Raw genomic sequence first — 24,027 nt, 5'->3', positions numbered from 1 at the left:
AATGATTAATTTAATACAATTAAATGGAATCTATGGAACAGAAACAGCTGTTTATGTAAGACTGGAGCGATGGAAAAGGAATAAATGAAAGGAAAGGCTACATAACGATTATGGACAGGTAGGAGCAATGATTTGGTTAAAACATACAGGAGAAACTGAGAGTTGATGTAATACATATATTCAGCTGTTTGTTTAGTCACTGTGTGATGTTGGTCACTTTTCTGCAAAAAGAACTAAAATTTGCAGAAATTGATTCTAGTTGTGCTGCACATGATTAGCATTCCAAGCATGTTGAGGCACTCATCAATTCTTCATGACTAGATATTTGAATCTAGTTTCTAGTTTTCATATTCTGGAGATGCACTATATGGCCAAAAGCCACTGCTTCTAATTAATGAGTCCAGGTGTTTCAGACACACCCATTGCTAACAGGTGTATAAAATCAAGCACACAGCCTTTGTAGACAAACACTTGCAGTAGAATGGGTCGTATTGAAGAGCTCAGTGACTTTGCCACTTTGCCACAAGTCAGTTTGTGGAATTTCTGCTGTGCTAGATCTGCCCCAGTCAACTGTTAGTGCTATTATTGTGAAATGGAAGTGTCTAGAACAACAGATCAGCCACAAAATGGTAGACCATGCAAACTCACAGAGCGGGACTGCTGAGTGCTGAAACACATAGCATATAAAAATTGCCTATCCTATGTTGCATCACTCCCTGCAAAGTTCCAAACTGTGAGACAGGACCTTAATGAAACGGGTTTCCATAGCTGAGAGAGCTGCACACAAGCCTAAGATCTCTATGCGAAATGCCAAGTGTTGGCTGGAGCGGTGTAAAGCATGTAGCCACTGGACTCTGGAGCAGTGGAAACATTTTCTCTGGAGTGGTGAATCTCACTGCATTATCTGGCAGCCTGATACCAGGAGAACACTACCTACCAGAATGCATAATGCCAACAGTAAAGTAAAGAATGCATAATGCCAACAGTAAATAACGGTCTGTGTTTTTAGAATTTGAGCCCCTTAGTTCCAGTGAAGGGTGATGTTAAAGCTACAGCATATAAATACATTTTGGATAATTATACTTCAAACTTTGTGGCAACAGGTTGGGGAAGGTCCTTTTCTGTTCCAGCATAACACCCCTCTGCATCATAAAGATATGATTTAAGAGAGCCTTGACCCTAACTCCTCTGAATACCTTTGTGAAGACTTGAAACATTGATTGCGAGACACGCCATCTTGTCCAGCAACAGTGCCTGACCTTACAAATGCTCTTTTGACCGAATGGGCACTCCTTCCCACAATCACACTCCAAAATGCTCATAATTCTGAAATGGTATGTACAACAAGCTTACATAAGTGTGATAGAAAGGTGTCTACATGCGTTTGGCCATATAGTGTATATGTGCTGAATAATTTTACTTGAGGAATTATTTCTAAAATGGAAAAAAATTGTTTGATAAATACATAAATAAATACATACATTTTTAAAAAGGCTTGTCAACTGTGAACATAATGGATTCTCAATTTTTTGTTGCTAGCAGGACTGTATTATGTAGCCATGAGTTCATGGCTGGGAAACAATAGCAATTGTTGGAACACCAGGGCCGTTTACAGCTTGCACTGCAGTCATATGGCAGTGTGTTGGTATTGGCTTTCTGCTGTGGCAATTCATGGACACACTGATTATCAACAAATCCAAAGGACAAGATGAATGAGACATGATAAAGGGCCCCATCAACAAATGTTAACCACCATCATGTGGAGTTTCTAATCAATTACTGTTATCCTGACCGCTAATCTAAATTGTGCATGGGAGCAGCTTCAGAGAAATAGCTTTTCTTTGTTGACGTTGCATAACACCACGTCATCCTGACAGCACATGGACTGAAACACCAATAAATTTCTTGCTGTACAGTTGAAACAACTGTGAATCATTAAGCTAATTACCTGTGTGTGTTTGTGTGTGTGGCTGCTTATTGCTTACCTAATATTCGCAAGAGAATGGACAACTAACATCAGTGGCATATTGTGCCTATTAGAGCTAGGCCTTGAAGTTTGAGCCATAAATGTCAAAACTCAGTCAAAAACTGAGGAAAAAACTGAGGAAAAAAACTCTACAATAATGCCAATTAATGCTAGTGAGTACCTGTAAGTACCTGTGTCCAGGTCAGTTTCCAAACTGTAAAAGGAGGTGGGGTCCTCTGGAGGTTGTGTGGTCACCTGATTTCTCACATGACACTAGCAACAGTAGCAACAATGGAGCTTCAAGTGCTGATTTTCCTTTTACTCACTGTTAGAATTTTTGTGAAGAATAACAGAAAGCGAGTCTAGCTAGCTAGAGCTTTTTAGAAATGGCACTCGTCTGACTGATTATGTTCTTCAAGGGTTCTTTAGTAAAGGCAGTGGTTCTATTTAGAACCATGAGTTCTACATAAAATCATTTCATGCTTAAATGGTTCTTTGCATGGTGAAATGGTTCTTCAGACTAATGCAGAAGGTGTTGTATGTGGTTCTATATAGAACATTTTTGAACATGGCTCTCTATAGCACCACAAAGGGTTCATCTATTGGTACAAGCTTGACATCATAACAATAGAGGAACCCTATTTGGTGCTTTACACAACATATTCGTCAAGCTGTAGAACGATTTCACCATGCAAAGAACCATTTAAGCATGAAATGGTTTCAAACAGAACTCATGGTTCTAAATAGAACAATTGCCTTTACTAAAGAACTCTTGAAGAACCATCTTTTTTGGGGGTGTGCACTATTTGTAGCTCCACCAATATGTCCAGATTCAGTACTCTTAGTTCCCCAGAAAGAAGGGTAATCAAATTCAGAAGCGCCACTGACGTTGCAAAATGTTCTTCCGCACGTTGCTTGCAATTACACATTTCCACCAGAGAGGGCTCCAACTCACTAATTCTTACATAGTGCAGCTTTTTTACAGTGTACAGTAAAAATGGTGATCCACTGAATTTTCCTGATTCAAACGTCATCCACATGAATAAAATATTTTCAATACAGTCTTCAAGTTTCTTCTTTCAACAATAATAGCGTTGATGTAATATGTTTTATTCATGTGGAAAATTATGTGATATTTGAATCAAGTAAATTCAGTGCATCAAGTTTCAGTGCTCAAACATAACTCAAGAACACGCAACCTCACAGTGAAACTCAACCCTGCTGGAGAAGATGTAGCCCCGTACTCCTACTGAAGCTCTGCTCAAGAACATGCAGTCCAGTACTCTAACAGCCCAGTCTTAAAACAGAGAGGTGGGCTCATTTCTGTGGTTTCCTAATGCTGTCATCTGGTTTCCTGACAGTGGCATGGAGCCGACCCCACGACAGAGCTATATAAGAGCACACACACACACTCTCACACACTCTGCATGCTTTCTGCAGAGCAGACATAAAGCCTTCTTCACCTCTCTAGAAGACTCTGACTTGGGTAAGATTGAGAACTTCACATTCACTAATTATCAACAATAATACAAATCGCAGTGATATTTGCCTTTTTTCTCTTTATATGCCTATACAGCAAGATATATTGTTGCTGTCAGAATTAAAGTTTGTATCTCCAAAATTGCAACTATACAGGAGAAGAAAAAAACATTCTTAAAAAAAAAACAAAAAAAAAACACAACATTCTTGTACAGAAAGTTAATGTAACAAGCTTTTTTCCAAGCAATTTTAGACTAATTTCCATTGACCGGCTTATCATGACATTATAAAAACAACACAAAGAGTAACTTGAATTTTTGAATTATGCGAGTCAAAAACAAAAAAAAGACAGCAATGATATGTATATAACATGCTGTCATGACAAACTTTCTTTTACAGTGACTTTACAGGCAAAGTTTCCTTATCTTTAATATACATTAACGTAATGTATTGTTTTGAAGTAATTTCAGAACCTTTCTATTAATCCATTTATCATTGATTAGAGTGTAAAGGTTTTGTTAGAATGTCTTGATATGCAAACTGAATTTGTCTGACACCTTTTGCAATGTATGAAAATGACCAACAATATGTTTTTGATCAGCATTGTCTATTTTTAAATGAATGTTTTAAAAACATATTGGAAATATTTTTCACATACAAAAAAACAACATGTCCATGTATTGTTAAAATAGTTCAGTAACTCCCAGTCCTGAACTACCATATGTTGTTGCTGTCATAGCAAAACTGTGTATATCCATTTTTTTGGCTTTTATTTTTCTGCATCATTTGAGAACAGCAGCTGGCCTTTCATACATTACATCAACAGAAATGGTCCAAAATTATATAACACAAATACATCATTTTCTCTATACGTTTACTTGCATTAAAATGTTTGACTTCTTCTGTAAAGTTTCCAGTTTGGAGAAACACTGATAGCGATATGATTTAGTGTTTCAATGCAGAGTCAGCTATATAGATCTGACTTTTATTAACAGAATGAAAATTCTGTGAAAATGAAATGGTGGTCTATCAGTGTGTGTCTGCTCCATCTGGTACATATGGAATATGTGTAAGTCAGTCTGTTTTTTTTTTGTTGTTGATGTAGAAACATTTTTACGCTCCCCTGACGCACACTGATGGCTCTCACAGATGTGATATCTGAGAGCAAATCTAAATCGTGCTTCAGTTCTATAGCTGATTTTGCCCTGTCTGAGCTCTACTTACAAACCCTTTGCCTAAATCTAACCTAGAAACCAAGCAGAGTCTGAAAGGCTGAAGAACCACTTTTTTTTCCTTAAATAATCTTTCAATAGAAAACCATTTTTGTGAAAACCTTTCAATCCACATAACATAAAGGTTCTATACCAATTAAAGTCTTCCAGTAGCCACTTAGGAACCTTTGATTATAACACTGCAATCTTACAGGTCTGTTTGAACAGTGTAGGCTTTTGCTTTTTTTCAGTCAAAGTAACTAAGACAGTAACTATTTTCCAGTTCATGAGTGCTTTTGGCTTCTCTCTGACCTACAGGAGTTCTGTGGCTGGACTATAATTAGCGTGAAAAGAGCAAAGGGTCGATACCAGAGGCCAAAGGTCACTAGTACAGAGCCAGGATGGGCTACCCATTAACGTGGGCCTTTCTTCTTGTTCTCTGTGGAATTACTGGCACCTTCTCTCAAGGTTTGTTTCCCTTGCCCTTTCTTTTGCACTATATTTGGAAAAAAACACCTTCTGCCAAGTTCTCTGCCTCTCATCCAGTGGTCAAAATGCAGTCTATGTGGTCTGGCATGAACCAAGACAGCGGTCATCCTTGGACCTTCTAGCCCAGTCTCTGATTTATTACTACTGAATAGGAGTGTAAATCTCTGAGCACTGCGTTATGTGAATGGAAGAACTATTTATACAATAGTGGAATACATACAATTAAAAATACATTAGGCCTTTTTTACATTAAATAGAGCTTTAGCTATTCTTCACTGATGCATTTTACACCCTATTATTGAATAATGTACATTTTTCAAGGACTTCATGAGAAAACCATTCTGGGAGGAAAGTGTGTTGTTATAAAGCATTAGCTTTTGGCAAGCTTGTAGTTTTTTAACATGAAGTTCTCTGTGCTGAAAGCAGGAGTCCTAGTAGGAAATTAACAGCTGCCTTGTGGTCATCTGACCCCATGAAATTTCACTCATCCCAGTTAAGTAAAGCCACTAGCAGACAAATAGCCTCATTGTTGTATTTCCTTGCTTACATCCAGAGGTTGATTGGAAGTTATGCATGTAAGCCAGAGGCTGTGGAGCCACCTGTCAGCAACTGGTAACACTTCAGTGTTTGTGCCAGGCCCAGTAGCACGGGTTACCTCTGACGAACCCCAGGGCTAGGCGAGGTAGTTTGGGGAAGCATAAGAAACTTGAGAAACGGTTTGCTGTAGATCTAGTTTACCAGCACGCATTACCATATATTGTGATATAATGCTTTTAAAATAAAAAAATGAAAATTTGTCAATCTCCAATAGTAAGAACAGACCACAGCACAGAGTCTAATGGCTAACAGATGAGGAGGAACTTTGCAGCTCTGTTGTTTTCTAATCGCAATATTTACGTCATTTGTTAGGTTTTCAGAGACCTGAAACATACTGTTGGTACACAACATTTCCCACATCACAGTATAAGCTAATTTCAACATAAACATAAGCATGATTGCTTTATAATCAACGGATAAAAACAGCATAATGGTTATTGTTCGCTGGAAATGCTTTTTAGGCACTAAATTAGATGTAAATTGGCCAGCGGTGCCTTGAAAAAAATGAGGTACATTTTCAAAGTCATTTTCTGGGTAAATAATGAGCATTTCAGAAAGTAATGGGAGTCAACAAAGTATAGATGATTCTATTTTAGTCCACACATTATAAGAACTTTATGACCTGAAAACGTACAAAGAAAAGGTCAACTTCTTGACTCCTTCTCTAAAAAGCCTCATTTCTCCATAGGACCACAGAGAGCAGACAATGGAAGATCTGTGAGCCGCGATCCAGCTGTGTTCTATAATGAAGGTGACCTTGTATTCATGCACAACAGGGCATAATCAAAACAACATTCACTCATTATCATTAAGGCTTACTCACATAGACGGCTGCCTGTAATTTTCCATGTTAACTCTTACGTTTAGACAAATGAGTGATCTTTGTGATCACATCTGATAGGCTGAAATGCAATTGTGCTCCAAAATGCAACATCAAAAAATAATGCATAGGTTTTAAAAGATCAACTGCAATTCATGCAAAAAAGCCTTACATTCAATGGCCTGTCTAAACAAGGACGTTTCTATCCCTCTTTACAGATGACTATGAGTGGACAACATGGTTTAACATCGATCACCCTGGAGGAAGGGGTGACTATGAGCAGCTGGATGCCATTCGTTTCTATTATCGAGCACGTGTGTGCAGCTCTCCACAGGCCCTGGACGCTCGTACTACAGACTGGATCCCAGCACGCAGGACTGGAGAGAGGGTGCACGCTGACCCTGCCTTGGGATTCTGGTGTGTCAATGCAGAGCAGCCTGCAGGAAAGAACTGCTCTAATTACGCAGTTCGGTTTCTCTGCCCAAGAGGTACTGTATGATATGTTCATTTATGTATAATTATGTTTTAGCAAATTTTGCATAGATATCACCATATGGTTTTAGTTTCTGGTTCATTAAAAGGGTAACTAAAAAGTATCAGTCTGTACTATGTCTAGATTATTGCAAGGGTGTTAAACAGGGTTCTTTCCAGGCCACAGCTCTGCAGAGCTGTCCTAAAAAGCACTTCAAGTCCTGCGGTCCAGGTGTAGAGCTTTAATCGGACCTAAAATTGTGGGCTGAACCCAAACACAGCCCAAGAACTTAATGTCAAAGCCTGACCCACAGCAAAACACATGACCAAGTTGAGTCCTAAGCTGGCCCGAGCTCGACAAAATTTTGTCCGAACCCAACACAAGCCGCAATATTGAATGCGTATACATGCACTCAATAATCCGTTCATAATCGGATTTCTGCAGTTATCCGATTATTCAAATGGTCATGTAAACACTATACTCCGATCTAGAAATCCGATTAAGAAGTCCAATAAAGAGAGCTGAATTTTAGCTCAGTAATCAGATTTCTCAGGACATGTAAACCCATACTCTGATTTCTATCGGATTTCTCAGTCTGTGCATGTGCGAGAACAGACAGTGGAGGTCGGTAGATGGCAGCAAACCATCTTCTAAATGATGTACGTTCTTTCTTCCAGGTAAAGTCGCGCGATGTTAAGTGCATGTAAACGCACTCGGTGAGTGAGTTCATACGCACTTAATAATCCAGTAACTGCAGAAAGTGAGATTTTGTCAGTAATCCGATCAACACGTTTACATGCACTTGAGTAATCTGTAATGAGATCATGAGAAACTCCGGGTCTGCATGAGTCAGACAATAATCGGATTTCTGCTTTGCAACCAGCCAATAAACTCACAGAAGACGACGTGACGTAAACGTAATGTAAAACTCAAACTTCATGCCGCGTTTTTTTTTTTTAAAACATCGCGCCACTTCACCTGAAAACATGAACATACATCATCTAGAAGATGAGGAATATTTAAACCCTTTATTTCGTGTTTGGTTTCAGCGCCGCTCCAAAAGTGTTTTGCTGCTATCTCGCGACATCCACCGTCTGTCCTCGCGCATGCGCAGCCTGAGACTGAGAAATCCTATAGAAATCGGAGTACGAGTTTACACACACTGAGATTACTGACCTAAAATCCAGCTCGGAATATGGTGTTTACATGACCATTTGAATAATCGGATAACTGCAGAAATCCGATTATGATCGGATTATTGAGTGCATGTGTACACACTCATTAATTGTTTTGTCTAAAACTGTGCCAAGCAGCAGCGAACCGTGTTCAGCCCTAGAAATTCAACGAGCAAACAGCACAGAGAGGATTATCATCTAAACAAAGTAGCTCATTTCTTAAGCAAAATACAAATCCTGCCCACAAATAATCGCTTCATCATACAAACTCTGTGTGCACCTCACAAAACGCCTGACAGTCCCACAAAAAACCAACAGCATTTCATACAAGGCTTCACATCACGACAGCTCACACAGCCAAGCAGCCATGAGAGTCAGACACACCAGCGTCACAAAAATGACCGCTAATTCCACATAATGGCCGTTTTCCCAAATAAACCTTCACGTTACTCGAACAGTTTCAGCGGCGGACAGAATAAAGTCAGCGGGCACGGCGGCCTGTAAGATACTAAATGACCCACCTCTGATCAGGGCATTGAGAACGAAGTCACGACATACCGAAGTCCATCCTCCTGTCCGTTTGGATGGAGTGGTTGATGGAGGGGTCATGCAGCTGATCCTTTACTTTTAAAATAATCAACAGTCGCTTCTCGAGCGTTCTGGTGGTGATGGTCTGACTTTGATGAACTTCCTAAATCACAAAATCCCTCTCTGACCCGAGACCCCCTCTCCGCGCCCAACAGCAAGGGGTCCCAGCAACAGAGCTTCTGCTCCGTGGTCGATCCTGTCATCCAGGGTATCATACCGTGGTGTAACTGCTGGAGCTGAAATGTCTCTCAAAAGCCTTTTTTGCACCAAATTAAGCTCTGGTGTAACGTAGGTCGTCACTGCCGATTAACTCCAACTTTTCATTTAAAGTTAATCTAGAAAACGGTATAGATAATAAACTCACAGCGACGTCCTCCTCAGTAGCGGTGACGCTACTCTCGGCTAACCTAGCTAGCTTTTTTCGCTAGTTTCGTGTCCCCAGAGTCGGTGCGTCTCCATAACGGGCGGAACTTATCATAAAGTTAGCGATAACAAAGCCCACCCTGTAGAGGATACGACTGGACAGTTTTACTGTCAATGAAATTGGTTTTTCATTGAATTACTATTGCTTGGCCCTTTACAGCTGGACCACCAATCACTAAGGCTACGTTTACACAGCAGGTAAAAGTGGCCCAAATCTGATTTTCTCACCAAATCCGATTTTTTTGTTTGGCTGTTCACATTATCTTTTAAATGTGATCTGTATGCGACATCAATCTGAACAGATCGGCTTCTAAACTGACCCGCATGCGCATAAGAACAGTGCTTCACGTGGCTCGTTCAGAGGTAAACAGTCATGATGGCCAGCGAACGCCAGTCGCTCCCGGAGCTTTCAGTGTCGTCTTCACCAGCATCACAGAAGCGGTTATGAAGTTCTAATGACTGACAGTTGGACTCATCACCCACAGTGTGTTCGAGTTCGCCGGAAAAACGGCACGTTATTCGGCCACGGCCACTTCTTTGGTTCATGTTCTCGGATTCTGCGTTTTTTGCTGTTCACACCGTCACACAGATGACACATCTGTGTCACATAAGAAGAAAAGATCGGATTCGGGGCCACTTTTACCTGCTGTGTAAACGTAGCCTAATATTCTTTCCAGCAACAGCAGATATGGCAAAATTCTGATAGAGGGAGACAGAGGGGCTTCTCTAATTTAACCCCTCACATTACAATACAAATTGAATATGGAGGTTTGAAGAATTTATTTGCTTAGATTTGTATTTGTTTAGATGCTAATTGTCAAAGTATGATCAGATAAAACTAGAACTGCTCAATTTTAAAATATTGTTTTAAATAATATAATCATATAATTATATAATATGTAATTATATAATAATATAATATATTAGGCCCTCTCTGAGAGCATAGAGAGCCATTACCGTTTCCCTCTGGTGCTGAGAAAGCCAAAATTGTGAAAAGCCGACTAAAATCAGCTAATCATCACCCAAAGTGATAGCATAGCAACAGATCACTGACAAATAAGGGTTTTATAATGTAAAATATGCTGTAAAAAAAAAAAATCAGCTGTTCTAAGTTAAGTAGGGATGCATCAATACCGACCCAGTGCCTGATACCATGCTCATTTACTCATACTCATAAAAATTCACCAATATCAAAACTCCTGTACCAGCTGATACCATGACATGTAAGCCAAGTGTACACTGCCTCGCTAATGAACAAATGACTCAAGCCGGCAGTGAAAGAGGCTGTGCATGCACAGAGAAGTGTTACTGACTTTGTGGCAGTTGGACACAAAGCCGCTGATCACTTTAAATATTCCGCTTTGGTATATTCACTGCAATTTACTGTGTGATTTTAGCTCATTTTTAAACACACAATCACAATCGCTTTCCTAGTATGGGTGGAGACCCGGAGGCCAGCCAAACAGAGACGACAAAAAGTCGACACTCTGGAAATTATCGTTATATAATTATATTGTCAGGCATTCTTGTTTTTTTTAAATGACCTAATTTGTCCTAAAATGACCTAAAGTTGCATAGTATAGATTACAAGCATAATGCAGATCAATGACTATTTGACTACTAAAATTAAATTATTTAAAAAATGATTACAGCCCACACTTAAATATCTTCTTGTTGGTCAGGCCTAGCCTGAATCAAGGTTGCACAGAGGGTGCTTGTGAGCTCTTTTTCCTACCCAACTTTATCTTTGTTAATTATGCCCACTAGCTAGGTCTCCCCTTGTCACATAATGCTACCAAGCTAGGAGGGTGAAGGCTAGCACATGCTTCGCCCAAAACATGTGAAGCGCCACCACATCTCACATCACAACTCAACACATTTAGAGGAGAACGCTGCCAATTCTGTTACATTACAGATGCCTGCAGTTTGATGCCCCTCATCTGAAGAGCGAGCTTTAATTCCAGTTTCAATCAAATGCACCAAAAAATAAAGAAGGTTCTTGACAAAGAGCTAGATTTCTTTAAACAGGCTTGGCTGAGAACTTCAGTGTCATGAAAACAGGAAAACACAATTTAATTAGAACCCTCTTGGTTTTCAGACAAGCAGCCAGAAATTCATGGAGTGTGGGGTCAATGGTCAGAATGGAGCCCCTGCCCAGCACAGTGTGGTCAGTTAGCAGTTCATGTGCGCTCCAGAACCTGCAAGACGCAATCCAGGCCATGCAATGGTCCGACCATAGAGGGCAAGCAGTGCAAAGGACCCACATGTCCAGGTAATGCACCTCTTTCAAATGTAATTGATAATTAGATGTTCTAATCAAATTGCAGGGTCTGCTTTGTGCACAGCTTTTCCTTTTTGGATTACTGGACCAACCAAACAGTAAAAAATCAGGCTTGATATATTTAAAGCCTAATAATCATATCATGATGCTAATAAGAGAAACTCTCTCTGCTGTTGCTGTAGGTTGTGATCTGCAGTGTGCTATGGGGAAAGTGAATGCAGAGTGTAATGCCTGCACATGCCAGGAACACACCATTCTTGGGTCGGTTCGCAGTGCTGGGGGTCTCCCAGCTCCTGGGGCAACCATCCTCCTCTCTGACAAAAGCCCCAAGCTTCTTACACTAACTGACCATAATGGACACTTCCGTGTGCCAGGAATCTGCCCCAATGGCAACACCACACTGCTGATCAAGATGCAGAACCACACTCCTCAAAGAGTCACCGTGCCACTGAGCTCTGAACACACCACTGTCCTTAATGTGAAGCTGGACCGAGCAAGTAATAACCTGATTAATTCTGATTCATTCACATAAAAGTCACATTTTTATTTTTATGTATTAAAGAAAATCAGCTGGACACAAAATTGTGAACAGCCTGGTAGGTCACTAATCACAGCAAAAAAATTATTTAACAGTCTTTTCATTAAAAATGCAAAGCATATGCATGCTTGCTTGATGGAGAAAATCCTCTTGCCACTTATCTCCCCCAGAAAAACTGTATGTACAAAAGAACCCAGAATCCAAAGCCAGGAGAGAGGGTCAAACAGCTGCCTTTTGCTGCAAGATTGCTGGATCGCCTGAACCTGAAGAGTACCAGTGGTAAGATGCAAGGCTGGAAGCATCTCAGAGAGCTAATCTTCAATCAGATACCACTTTCAAACAACCATTGTGTACAATATCCACAGTTTAAGTCATGCAGCCATGCAAATTCCCAAAGCTGTGTTTTGTCCCAGTTTCTCATGACGTTTAAAAGTTTGTCCAATTGGGCTCTAAATTGAATCAAATATATTTTGTTCATTTACTGGAGGACATATTTTTATGTCAGATAAAAATGTGCAATATTTCATGCACAAAAATAATTCAACTATAAGACAGTCATAGCAATCAGTACTTTTTTATATGTTAATCAGACATAATGGTTCTTATTCAGGAAAAAGAGTTTGAAATGGATAGAATTAGTGATCTCAATTTTACCACAACAAGCATAGTTTTAAACCAACAAATTGCTTTAGATACAAACCAAATGTTGAGTAATGATATTTTTTCCCAGGTTTCACAATGGAAGTCTGCTTCAGAAAAGTAGATATCAGTATGATGAGACTTTGGTTTTGAGGAACCTCCAGATGGACCAGGCTGGAGAGTACTACTGCAGAGCCAGTAATGAGAATGGAGCTATTAAATCAAAGCCAGCCACCCTCACAGTTATTGGTAAGGAAATGCAAATATTATACTGCATATACACCAACTGACCAATTCATTAAGTACACATACTTAAAGCTATACTCTTTGTCCATACCTTACAGGTGCACTTTATAGTTCTACAATTATAGCAGTCCATCTGGTTCTTTGCATAATTTGCTAGCTCTCTTTTACCCTGTTACAGACCACAGTCTGTAATTGTAGAACTACAAAGTGCACCTCTATGGCTAATAGACCTGATATAATGGACAATAAGTCTAGATACAAGGTAGGTGCACTTAATGATGTGACTGGTCAGTGTATATTCAGCAGTGTACTTTGTGTACCTTTTTTAGCTTTTCCCTTTTTAAATTTTAACCTCTTTCTATCAAAAGATCAAGATGAACCATCATGCAACCCGAAGCCTGAAGCCCACTTGATCCGCCTGCCTCATGACTGCTTCCAGAACCAGACAAACTCATTCTATTACGATGTAGGAAGATGCCCTATAGGAACGTGTACTGGCCAGCTGGACAATGGTATTCGATGCAAAGATTCCATATCTTTCTGCTGTGGAGTGTCCAAGATGGAAGAGAGACAAATAACATGTCAAGGCTACCAGTTACCCACAATGATGGTCACACAATGTGGCTGTAAAAAATGTGTTGATACAAAAGCTATAGTTCGTGGACGTGCTATCGCTGCAGATACTGGAGAGCCCATGAGATTTGGACACATCTACATGGATGGTGTGAGGGTTAGTCGAACAGGGTACAAGGGCGCATTCTCCATCCAAGTACCCACTGGCACTGAAAGGCTAGTTCTTACTTTCGTGGACAATATGCAAAAGTTTGTGAACACTACCAAAGTACTTTTGTTCAATTCTAAAGGTGGGGCTGTATACCATGAGATCAAACTGCTAAGGAAGAAGCCTCCTGTCACCATTCGCTCCACAGAAACCAACAAACTAGAGCTTGGAGAGGTAAAAGGAGAGGAACCCATGGCTGAGATTGAGATTCCACCCAATGCTTTCTACAAAGAGAATGGTGAGGTGTTTGTAGGTGACGTTCAGGCCAGCGTTACCTTCCTGGACCCAAGAGATGTATCCACAGCAGCTGCTGCTCAGAGTGATCTCAACTTTGTTGATGCTGAAGGTGACACACTGCCTTTGAGAACCTATGGCATGTTCTCAGTTGACTTCCGGGATAAGGAGAGCAGCGAACCGCTAAATGCTGGAGAAGTTAAAGTTCGTCTTGATGCAGCTCAAGTGAAGATGTCTGAACACTTGAAGACAATGAAGCTGTGGTCCCTCAACCCTGAGACTGGTCTTTGGGAAGAAGAGGGACAGTTCCAGCTGGAGAAGAAGCAACGAGGAAAACGAGAAGAGAGGACCTTCCTTATTGGCAACATGGAAATCAGAGAAAGAAGGCTGTTTAATTTAGACGTACCTGAAAATAGGAGATGTTACGTTAAGGTCCGTGCCTTCCGCAGCGAACGCTTCATGCCAAGTGAGCAAGTTGAGGGTGTCGTGACGACCTTGATCAATATGGAGCCTACAGCTGGCTACTCAAGCAATCCTCGTGCCTGGGGAAGGTTCGACAGTGTAATCACTGGCCCTAATGGTGCTTGTCTACCTGCCTTCTGTGATGAACAGAGAGCAGATGCATATTCTGCGTACATCATGGCCAACCTTGGAGGCGAAGAACTGGAGGCAGTGGCTTCAGCTCCAAAATTAAATCCCAATATCATTGGTGTCCCCCAACCATATCTGAATAAACTGAACTACAGACGAACAGACCACGATGATGCCAGAATCAAGAAGACAGCTTTCAGCATCAACGTAGCAAAGCCCAGTCCGAACACAGCTGAGGAAGCAAACGGCCCGATTTATCCATTTGAAAAGCTGAAGGAATGTGAGGAGGCTCCATTTAGTGCACCTCACTTCCGCTTTTCAAGAGTTGAGGGAGATCGCTACGACTACAACACGGTTCCTTTCAATGAGGACGATCCCATGAGTTGGACAGAAGACTACCTGAGCTGGTGGCCAAAGCCAATGGAATACAGGGCTTGCTATATCAAAGTCAAAATCAACAGCCCTCATGAAATCAATGTTCGTTCTCGCAACATGGGAGGCACCCATCCAAGGACCGTTGGCCAGTTGTATGGCATTCGTGACATCCGCAGCATCCGCGACATGGACCAGTCATCTGTCTCAGCCGTCTGTTTAGAGTTCAAATGCAGTGGCATGCTCTATGACCAGGACAGAGTGGATCGTACCCTTGTAAAAGTGATCCCTCAGGGCAGCTGCAAGCGAGACGGTGTTAACAGTATGCTACAAGAATACTTGGTCAACCACCTTCCACTGGCTGTCAACAACGATACAAATGAGTTCACCATGCTTGCGCCTTTAGACCCTCTTGGCCATAACTATGGCATCTACACCGTCACTGACCAAGATCCTCGCACAGCTAAGGAGATAGCACTTGGTCGTTGCTTTGATGGGACATCAGATGGCACCTCCCGAGTTATGAAGAGCAATGAAGGTGTAGCTCTAACCTTCACCTGTGGTGACAAAGAAGTCACCAGACAGAGTGTGTTCCAGCAGCTCCAGAATTCACCCGGCCGAGCCATAGCAGGAAGCGCTCAGCCAGGACGAGGCAACAGAAGACAGAGAGGAGACTCCTCAGCAGCACGCCGCAATAGCCGGAGAAGGAGCACTCGCAATCCCAACAAACGTTCCCAAACCACAGGCTGAAGGTCAAAACAATTAATGAGCATGGCGAAAGAAGATGAGCTGGCAACACCTACTGCAGAAGAGCTATGCCAAATCCACTGATGGTCCATCATCTTTGGACTATCTGTAAAGCAGCTAAAGTAGGTTTATTATAGCTGATGCAACATTCTTAAAAACGACATGATGCACTGTGAAACTTGATTGATGGGTTAGACCATATAAAATATACCCAGCGCTGAACCCACAGTAATGATCAACTCATCTCAGTAAAACAAAAGTTATCTTGCTAACCCATAAATCCAGCTTCATTGAATATTTCTTCAGCACTCCAAGCACACTTACGACTTAAGATGGGAGTGTCAGCAGTTTCACAGTAATGACAGCGGTATGTTTAGGAATGTTACTAACTTGGTAAAAATTTAGCACACCTTATTTTCAGAACCATCCAGGAACATTGGTTTTAAATTACTTTAACTGTTATTTTTGATCACATACTTTCTATTTACTTGTACTGTGATACATATTTACTACTTGAAACTGTAAATAATGGGATATTTATTTCATAGATAACAGGACTTCAATCACCCAAATACCAAAGTATACAAATGTCAAGTGTATTTGATTCACTTACTTGAAATATAACTAAGAAAGTTGTGAAATAAAACTACAAAACACACTATCAAGAAATTCCTTTTGACCAATGATTTTTATTAAATTAGATCCTTAAAAAACACTGCTGGAGTCTTGCCACCGATCTATCATTCACCAGTTTTTTTTGTATCTTGTAAAGCAAATCTTTTCAAATGGTTAGAAACAAAACCTCAGATGTCAAATATTGTTGAAGGTGAGCAGACATTTAGTCTGTTCAGCCCGAGAGCTTGCTCCTTCTCTTACTTGATACAAGCTTGCAGAAGCTATAACAAAAGACTGAGCCCCACATTCCTGCATTAGTAGTAATTTAAATCTACCTGCATGAGAGCAAAGTAAACTTTTAAATGAGCCCCCCCAAATAAACCCAATGGCATACTGTAAAACCTTCCACACATGAAGGTTATTTCAAAAATTGATTACTGATCTTTTAATAGCATTTCCAAGACGATGCTAAATGTTTTAATGTATTTGTACTTTGTTTTTGCTTTTCCATCCCTTTTTAGTCAGTGTGCCATCACTGCTCCTCGTGTAGTGTCCTACTGTAAAAGCTCTGACTTTTATAGACTGATTTTTATAGAATAAAAATTGAATTATGTGCATCTGATGTTGCTGATGACTGGCCATCAAAGATGTAGATACCATATACTGTTCTGCAGATACATCCACAAGAAGAGCAAAATATCCAAACTTCTGTCTAGACATTCTTTAGAACTATTTTGCATAGAATATCAATTCTTTCTATGTAAATAAAATTGCTCAGAAGTTAACACCACCAGCCATTTCAGTTCAACCAAAATAAACACGTTTCTATGAGGTGTTCTATAAGGCATTGCAATTCTCGTTTAGGCCAATCAGAGAAGACACTTGTGCAAAAGATGTCTCATGTCCTAAAGTCTTTGTTGGAGGCAGAGTTGTAAATACAAGGCAATTTGATATATTTTCCTTTCGTCACCAAAGGGCAATGTTGGTGATAGCAGCTTCACTAAGAGTTGTTTTGACCACTGAAGCAAAAGTAAAGGGCTGACACAGTGTTCAGTTTAGTTCAAGATGGCACTGATAAATATGAGGGGGGTGCTGCTGCATGTCTGAGGGGTGATTTGGGTACAGAGGCAAACAGGAAAGTTGGGACAGGGCAGGGGGTTGGGTTTAGCCTTCGTCACATGAAGTCCTCATAATCATTGTAGCCGCCATCAAAGTCTCCATAATCATTAAAGTCATCTCTCAGTGTCGCTTTCAATCCGCCTCCGCCAAGAGTCTTCTTTTTCTTCTTAGTGCTTTTGGCTTTTTCCTATGGAAAACATCAAGAGACAACATATAAGCAAAGACAGACTTATCCCATTCTTTAGGACAACACAAATACATTTGGATCATAGAAAAAGCCTTTATGAACCCAGATTATACATGGCAGAACATGGGTGTTCAATATTATCAACAAAGGGACGATGTGACTCCAGGTTCTTATTCCAGGCAAGCAACAGTGCACCTGACTGCACTCCTTTAAACAACTGGTTTTAGTCTTTAAAACAACTGATCATGACAATAAAACAATAACAATAATTATCGTGATATAACTTGTCCTCGATAGAGCGATAAAAAAGGTTTGATAAATTTGATATAATACACCATTCTCACACTTCCACATTCTAGCGGCAGCCCTGTTGGCGTTTTCTACTGCAAGGAAAGCGACACTACTCTGCTGTCGCCACGAGAGGGTGCACTTCCGGGTTTTTCAACATGATTAGAGAGGGAGGGGCAATTAGTAAAATGAGTCCTAAATATACTTTAGCAATGTCTGAAAGGCGGAGTGATATTCCCTGTTTGAGTGGAGCGATCGGCGATCTGTTCTCCTGTGACCAAGTGCCAGTGACGAGATAAGTGGTGTAACTGTACTGGCCAGTGAACTAACTTCTATCCCAACACCATAACAAGCTTTAGCAGCGTTAAATCACATCTGCTCCTCACAACTACAGCGCTCGAACAGTCATATTTTAGTATTAGTGCATTCCCAAGCTAAAAAAGTGAAAGAAAGAAGTGGGTTCATGCAAGACACAGATTTAAATGAAAGAAAACTGAAGATGCTGTGGGGCATTGGAAAGAGAAAGAACACTAGCTTCCCAGGCTAGCTGTTTTTAGCAGCTGGCTAACTTGAAGCAGCACTGTCACTTGCACAGCACAGCGAATTGATGAAACTGTATATCAAACAAGACAAAGCACTGATTTCAGATTAAACGTACCAAAGAGGAGGACTCTGTCTGGTGTGAGAGAATCACACTGCAGTTAATGCTTTTACACAGCGAGCATTAGATATATTGTGTCACCAGACAGCTAAAAATAATCTGTTTTCTTTCTTAAATTATGAACATTACAAAAATTGCAGCTGTGTTTTCCAGCTGGTAAAAACAGCCAATCAGAAACCTTCTCCCATTATCTCATGACAGATTTGTGAATTGTTCTTCTGTTTGGCGAGTGTTTGTCATGTTAAAGGACAGTTTAAAACAGCAATTAACCACTCGGGGCAAAAATCAGCCTTCAAACTTGAAAGAAGTAACAATTTAACATTTATCGCGGTATGTATCGATATTGACTGATATGAATTTTGTTTATCGTGATAACATTTTTGGCCATATCTCCCAGCTCTAGCCGGAATGAAAACCTTCAGTCATACTGACCCTATGCGGATAAGGCTTGAGTAACTAAAAGACAAAAGGCTCCCCCTACTGCAGGGATGTGGGACTACACCTTTGCCAGTCATCAGACCCTAAAAGACTGCTTAGTGTTTACTGGAGGGAGGAATAAGCTCACAACTCACCTTTTCCTGCTTTTGTTTTTCACTCAGAAGGACTGACAAGGAATTGCTGATTTTCTTTAGGTCATCTACTTCCACTGTGAAAAATACAGCAACAAATGCACATCAATGAAAATGAACACACCTCTCTGGATTACACAGTATGACCTATTCCCTTAATAATTCACTGCAAGAGTGACACAAAGAAAGTAACATTTTAGCAACATGAAAAACAAAATCTAGTCTGCAAAAATTGTGGATTAATGCGGTTATTGGCGCAGTGTGCACCTACATTTTGTTGTCTACCGTTGATCCAGCAAAGCTGAATTCACTTAAACACTTCTTTGTTAGGTTTGATACAGCTAGCAACATGCAGCATAGTTAGGTACTAACTACAGTTGCTCAGGAGAGTGCCCTCTACTTGACAAGTACTCATAACCTGCCATGAAAAACTAAGTATAAAAACAGGAGGATGAACAGCACTCACATGAAATACAAAGCTCCCGAAACAGTGACTCCAAAAAGCTGGAATAATGCACTGACTTTTCAAACTGTGATATCTTGTCTTTCAGCAACTTTGCAAAAACTACAAAGTCATCCTTAGTTGAGGGACACATGGCTTCAATTCCAGAGGCACTATTTGTAGTAACAGTTGTGTCAACACCTGCAATTAAAGGTTAAAAGAGATGAGCTGGTCAAGTAACTACAGTTGTCAATGTTTTTGACAGCAAAGCATTTATTCAAGGGGAGCAAAGGAAACAGAAACATTAACAACTTGAAATTGTGAAAGAGGTTTCTTTCACAAATCCCCATACAAGTAAAATGGCCAGGAGCACACGCGTGCTGCGAGGTACAGCAGGCTTTAATCACAATGTCTTCTATTCCATAAAGAAACAAAGTTTTTTCCCACAAACTGAAATTAGTTGGGGGTTGTTTACCTAAAGTATGGTGTTCAATGAACTGTAATAAAAAGACAAAACTAAAGGGTTTCTCATTTTATCAGCAAGTGAACCAGCAAGCGCTCCCCTTTGGGATGTTTGCAGACATAAACAATCTTACATAAAGACACAAGCAATTGCAAAAAAACTGACAGAAAAGAAACTGAACAGAAACTTGCTCACTTGGTTCATGCACACTCAAAAATGAATGTGCCAAAAAGGGTTCTCTGGAGCAAGATCACAGGACAACAACTTTTGGTTCCTTAAAAAACAAATATACAGTCATGTACAAAAGTCTGTGCACCCCTGGCCAATTTAAATGTTTTGGTGATTGTGAAAATAAGTTAACACATCCTCTATATCCTATATCTCCAGATGTTAAGAGTTTGAGCAGAGGTGTTTAAAGAACAATCTATGAATGAAGTGTGAGGGTAAAGAAAGATTAAAGAACCTCCACATAATGTAAAGGCTTTATACCATTTAAAGGTTTTTCCTAAAGCTGTATGTCCAAGTCAAGTACCACTGAAAAATGCTTTTATTTTTTTAGTTATAAGAGTGCACAGATCATGTGTTCTGCATTAATTTACTCTTGCCATTATTGTTCACGAGAAAGGTCTTACCAAAAGCTTCACGTGCTAGCGCCATGTCTGACTCCTCCTGCAGCTTCTGCAAACGCAGTTTCTCTGCTGCCTGCTCCTCAGGGCTGAGCTGCACGTCAGCCTGGGACTCCTCTAACTATTCAAACATTTAAAACGAGAATATTAAATATGTTTCCAGAAATGTACTGTAGGGCTGTATTATATAACCTTTTAGATTTTCAGTTAAAATACGACTGCCAGTTCATCTTCAAAAGATGATAGGATGGTGTACAGTGCTAAGACGAGTTTATAAGGAACCTTAAAGTAGGAGAATAGTTCTTTATCAGCATTCAGAACCTGCCTAAACATTGACCATGTGCACAGTTTAGTCCTGGCCTATAAAGACTTAAGAATAATAGAAAACTCAAGAGACTCAACAGAAAATCCTTCATAAACAGAGGAATTTAATCCAGAAAGCCAACTACCTGTCAGTTTGTACAACTCACCCTCTTCTTGAGCTCCTCTTGTTTCCTCTGTTTCTCATTTTCTTTCTCTTTGAGTTTAGCACCCGGCTTTTTCTTCTCTGGAGCTTTCACCTCTGTCAGAGACAGAAATACACCGGTGTTAGATGTAAAGGGACAATCCAGCTGCCATACAACATATTAACATTCAAAAGATTCATAGACAACACAGATATCAGTGTTCAACCTGAAGATGAAGGTAAGACTCCACATAGTTTCATGGTTTCTAAGAATTAGTTTAGGCCTAAATCAGTCAATACTACATAACTCTACATTAGGTTTACATAACTACCATAATGTATCACACCAGGCTTTGTCCACCACACGTTTTCTACTCCACCACCATACTTAATAGTTTCTTAATAGTTTGCCCATTACACTACAATTCAGTGAAAAGCAGCACCTGTTCCTTTCTCTTCCACCTTCTCCTCTTCCTCCTCCTCCTCCTCCTCATCATCCCAATTGTCCTGCATGAGAAAAGAGCACTTAAGACACCCTAATTTCACAAAAAAAAGTGGCCAAAAAAATGAACATTCAAGTACAAAATGCACATAATATTCAGGCTTACAGAATTCAGCAAGCTGCAAAATGCCTCTCTTTTTAAACAATAGCTAGAATAACATTGAATATCAATCAAATAAAGGTGAGCTGCTGATATGAAATTAGAAACTTAAATGCACCTTATGATGTGAGGTATGTGATATCTGGTGTACATTCATTAAAAATACCTCAACTTTCACATTCTCTGCCATTTCCAATTTAGTACTTATATTTGTAGTACAACACTTCACTACTTGACTAACACTGCTTGCGATTGCAAGTCAAGCAGTTGTTTTCTTTGAATAGGTTTCATTCTCCACTAAAAATTCTGATGTAACCATCACCACAAAACTCTCTCAATAAAAAAATCCAGATTACCTGACAGCAGAATCAGTGCTGAACAATGAATATACAAGTGGTAGTCCAAAAGGTAATATGGGACTACAGTACGATGCTTGAATGTTAATAAAACATAAGAAAATATTGTATACACTAAGTATAAACAGCAACAAAAAATAAAATAAATACAAAATAAAGCTATGCTGGGAATCAATGCTGATGACCCCTTTACAGAGTACATTTGTACGTCACTGGCTACTGAAAAGCTCCAGCCAGCCAGTCCTTTCCAGAAATGCGTTCCAAAAAATAGAAATACTGTTCACTGATAACACAGACCAGGCGACTGAAATGGAGGGGGAAGTGAAAACGTGTCATCCGAGAGGGTTCTAGATCACTCTGAAGTATCAGCCAGTGTCAAAAGTTGCAAGACGCAGCATGACTCAGTTCAGTCATACGATACCGCCACGGTACCGGCCAACAAAACGCAACCAGCTGCTGTCAGCCGGTTTCAGGTTTGCGAGATAATAATACGCGGGTATTTGTGTTAGACACACTAAATATGAATATGACTTTTCGTCGAATTTCGTGAATCATATAGATGCGAGACAGAGCACCACGGTACAATCTGTGAGTGAAAAGCTCCATCTGGCGCTCCAGGGCCTGTCAGCATGTTCATACCAGCAGGCTATGCTAGCAAGTTTGCTAGAAACTGTTAGCGGTCCAGTTAACTATGTTAAATTAATAAGCAAAGCAACTACGACGACGTTTCTGAGTACCTTTACAGTGGCCGTGGTGTCACAAGAATGAACGCGAACATAAACCGACACTACGGTTGTGAAATGGCTGTAATACGAGGACCTGTGGAGAACCCAGATAGCCAGCGTGCTAACACGCGCTCCTCCGCGGCCCGTCACTTAACGTTACCTTCCACCGTTCAGTTCAGCTTAATATGAAGGCACTAATGGTCAGTTTGAAAACTAATATTTATTAGCCCTGGGTGTGAACGCGTGAATGTTATTTAATCCAAATCCGACTTCTCTTCTCTTCTGAAAGCTACATAGCTTAGCTCTCAGCGTACACTTCTAGCTAGTTGACCAACTTCAGACTGTGCTATCAGGCTGGCTAACGTTACGCTAATGTTTCGGCGTCAGCGAGCCACAGCGCCATCTCATTAGCTAGAAAGCTAACTTTTACAATACCAGAAACTGGAGCAGACCGCTATTTCAGCTAAGGTTAGCTCGCTAGCTAACTAATACCGACCAAACCCAATACTGGCTAACGTTGTAGGCTAGCTGAAGGGCTAAAAACATAAGGAGCCAGCGTGCATACAGCTTTTTAACAGACAGTCACCGCGGCTTATTCAACGGCATACGAATTCCTCAAACTAACTCTGTAATGAAAGTTGGCTCACTAACTTACCTTCACGTCGTCTTCCTCGTCCTCGCCTTCCCATCTGTCCTGGAGCCCTGCCGTCTTCTTGATCGGCTCAATCGGCTCGAAGTTATCCGCGTCTACCGTTACAACAACAACAAATACACATTGGTGCCGGGCATTTAATGAACATCACCTTCAGAAGAAGATAAGAGCTCTACATGTGTAGTTCTTACCCCATGAGTCGGAGTCCGCCATCTTGTGCGTGTGCGGGTTTGTCAGACTCTTCGCTAAGTTAGCTGATTAAAGCATGTGCGCCGAACTGCGAGGCGCTCTCAGTGAACTGAAGTGGACGGGATCCGGGAGGACTCGAGCGCGTTCATGACGATAACGGCTCGCGCGCCCCCGTGTGGAGCACAGAGTGCCTGACTGAGCCTCTCAGCAGGTAGAAGCTCAGCTGTTGTGTCTCTGTCTGTTTCTGTCAGTAGTATGTCAACATTTTCAGTTATTTACTTAAAATTCTGACTGATTATGTTTTTATAATGACTCATTTTCTTAAAACATTAAGTTACTGTTTTAAAATAATTATGTATTTTCTCAAAATAAAGTTTTATTCCAAAACGCTGTACACCCATTTCCAACAGTTGTAGAAATAACTTTTTTTAATAGTAAT

General features: G+C 40.5%; 2 protein-coding genes across 2 annotated transcripts; one reads left to right on the top strand and one right to left on the bottom strand.

Moving 5' to 3' along the window:
• The first annotated feature begins 3,357 nt into the window (after positions 1-3,357).
• LOC118817424 (cartilage intermediate layer protein, nucleotide pyrophosphohydrolase) lies at positions 3,358-16,307 on the top strand. Its single transcript, XM_036584117.1, has 9 exons — positions 3,358-3,452; positions 4,975-5,124; positions 6,431-6,493; positions 6,781-7,050; positions 11,319-11,492; positions 11,684-11,998; positions 12,210-12,318; positions 12,770-12,927; positions 13,293-16,307. The coding sequence occupies exons 2-9, from the start codon at positions 5,058-5,060 to the stop codon at positions 15,650-15,652; spliced, it is 3,516 nt and encodes a 1,171-aa protein (XP_036440010.1). The 5' UTR covers positions 3,358-3,452; positions 4,975-5,057; the 3' UTR covers positions 15,653-16,307.
• An 11-nt stretch (positions 16,308-16,318) lies between these two features.
• Positions 16,319-23,726, bottom strand: eif3jb (eukaryotic translation initiation factor 3, subunit Jb). The gene is made up of 8 exons (XM_036584118.1): positions 23,591-23,726; positions 23,403-23,494; positions 21,508-21,571; positions 21,090-21,181; positions 20,626-20,740; positions 19,555-19,731; positions 19,092-19,165; positions 16,319-17,570 (listed from the first exon to the last, which is right to left on the bottom strand). Exons 1-8 carry the CDS (start codon positions 23,610-23,612, stop codon positions 17,439-17,441), a joined length of 768 nt encoding a protein of 255 aa, XP_036440011.1. The 5' UTR covers positions 23,613-23,726; the 3' UTR covers positions 16,319-17,438.
• Between the last annotated feature and the right edge of the window lie 301 nt (positions 23,727-24,027).

Source organism: Colossoma macropomum, unplaced genomic scaffold (genome assembly GCF_904425465.1).
Source record: "Colossoma macropomum unplaced genomic scaffold, Colossoma_macropomum, whole genome shotgun sequence".
Taxonomy (NCBI): domain Eukaryota; kingdom Metazoa; phylum Chordata; class Actinopteri; order Characiformes; family Serrasalmidae; genus Colossoma; species Colossoma macropomum.
Note: the sequence above shows the minus strand (reverse complement) of the source record. Positions and strands in the feature narration are given on the sequence as shown.

Bases quoted from the DNA above. Each gene is read 5' to 3' on its own strand.
- LOC118817424 (XM_036584117.1), top strand. From the start codon at position 5,058: ATGGGCTACCCATTAACGTGGGCCTTTCTTCTTGTTCTCTGTGGAATT. The intron at 11,999-12,209 runs GTAATAACCTGA...TATCTCCCCCAG, and splicing joins TGTGAAGCTGGACCGAGCAA to AAAAACTGTATGTACAAAAG. The intron at 12,319-12,769 runs GTAAGATGCAAG...ATTTTTTCCCAG, and splicing joins GAACCTGAAGAGTACCAGTG to GTTTCACAATGGAAGTCTGC.
- eif3jb (XM_036584118.1), bottom strand. From the start codon at position 23,612: ATGGCGGACTCCGACTCATGGG. The intron at 19,732-20,625 runs GTAAGACCTTTC...CTTTAATTGCAG, and splicing joins GCTAGCACGTGAAGCTTTTG to GTGTTGACACAACTGTTACT. The intron at 19,166-19,554 runs GTGAGTGCTGTT...TATTTTTCACAG, and splicing joins TCGGGAGCTTTGTATTTCAT to TGGAAGTAGATGACCTAAAG.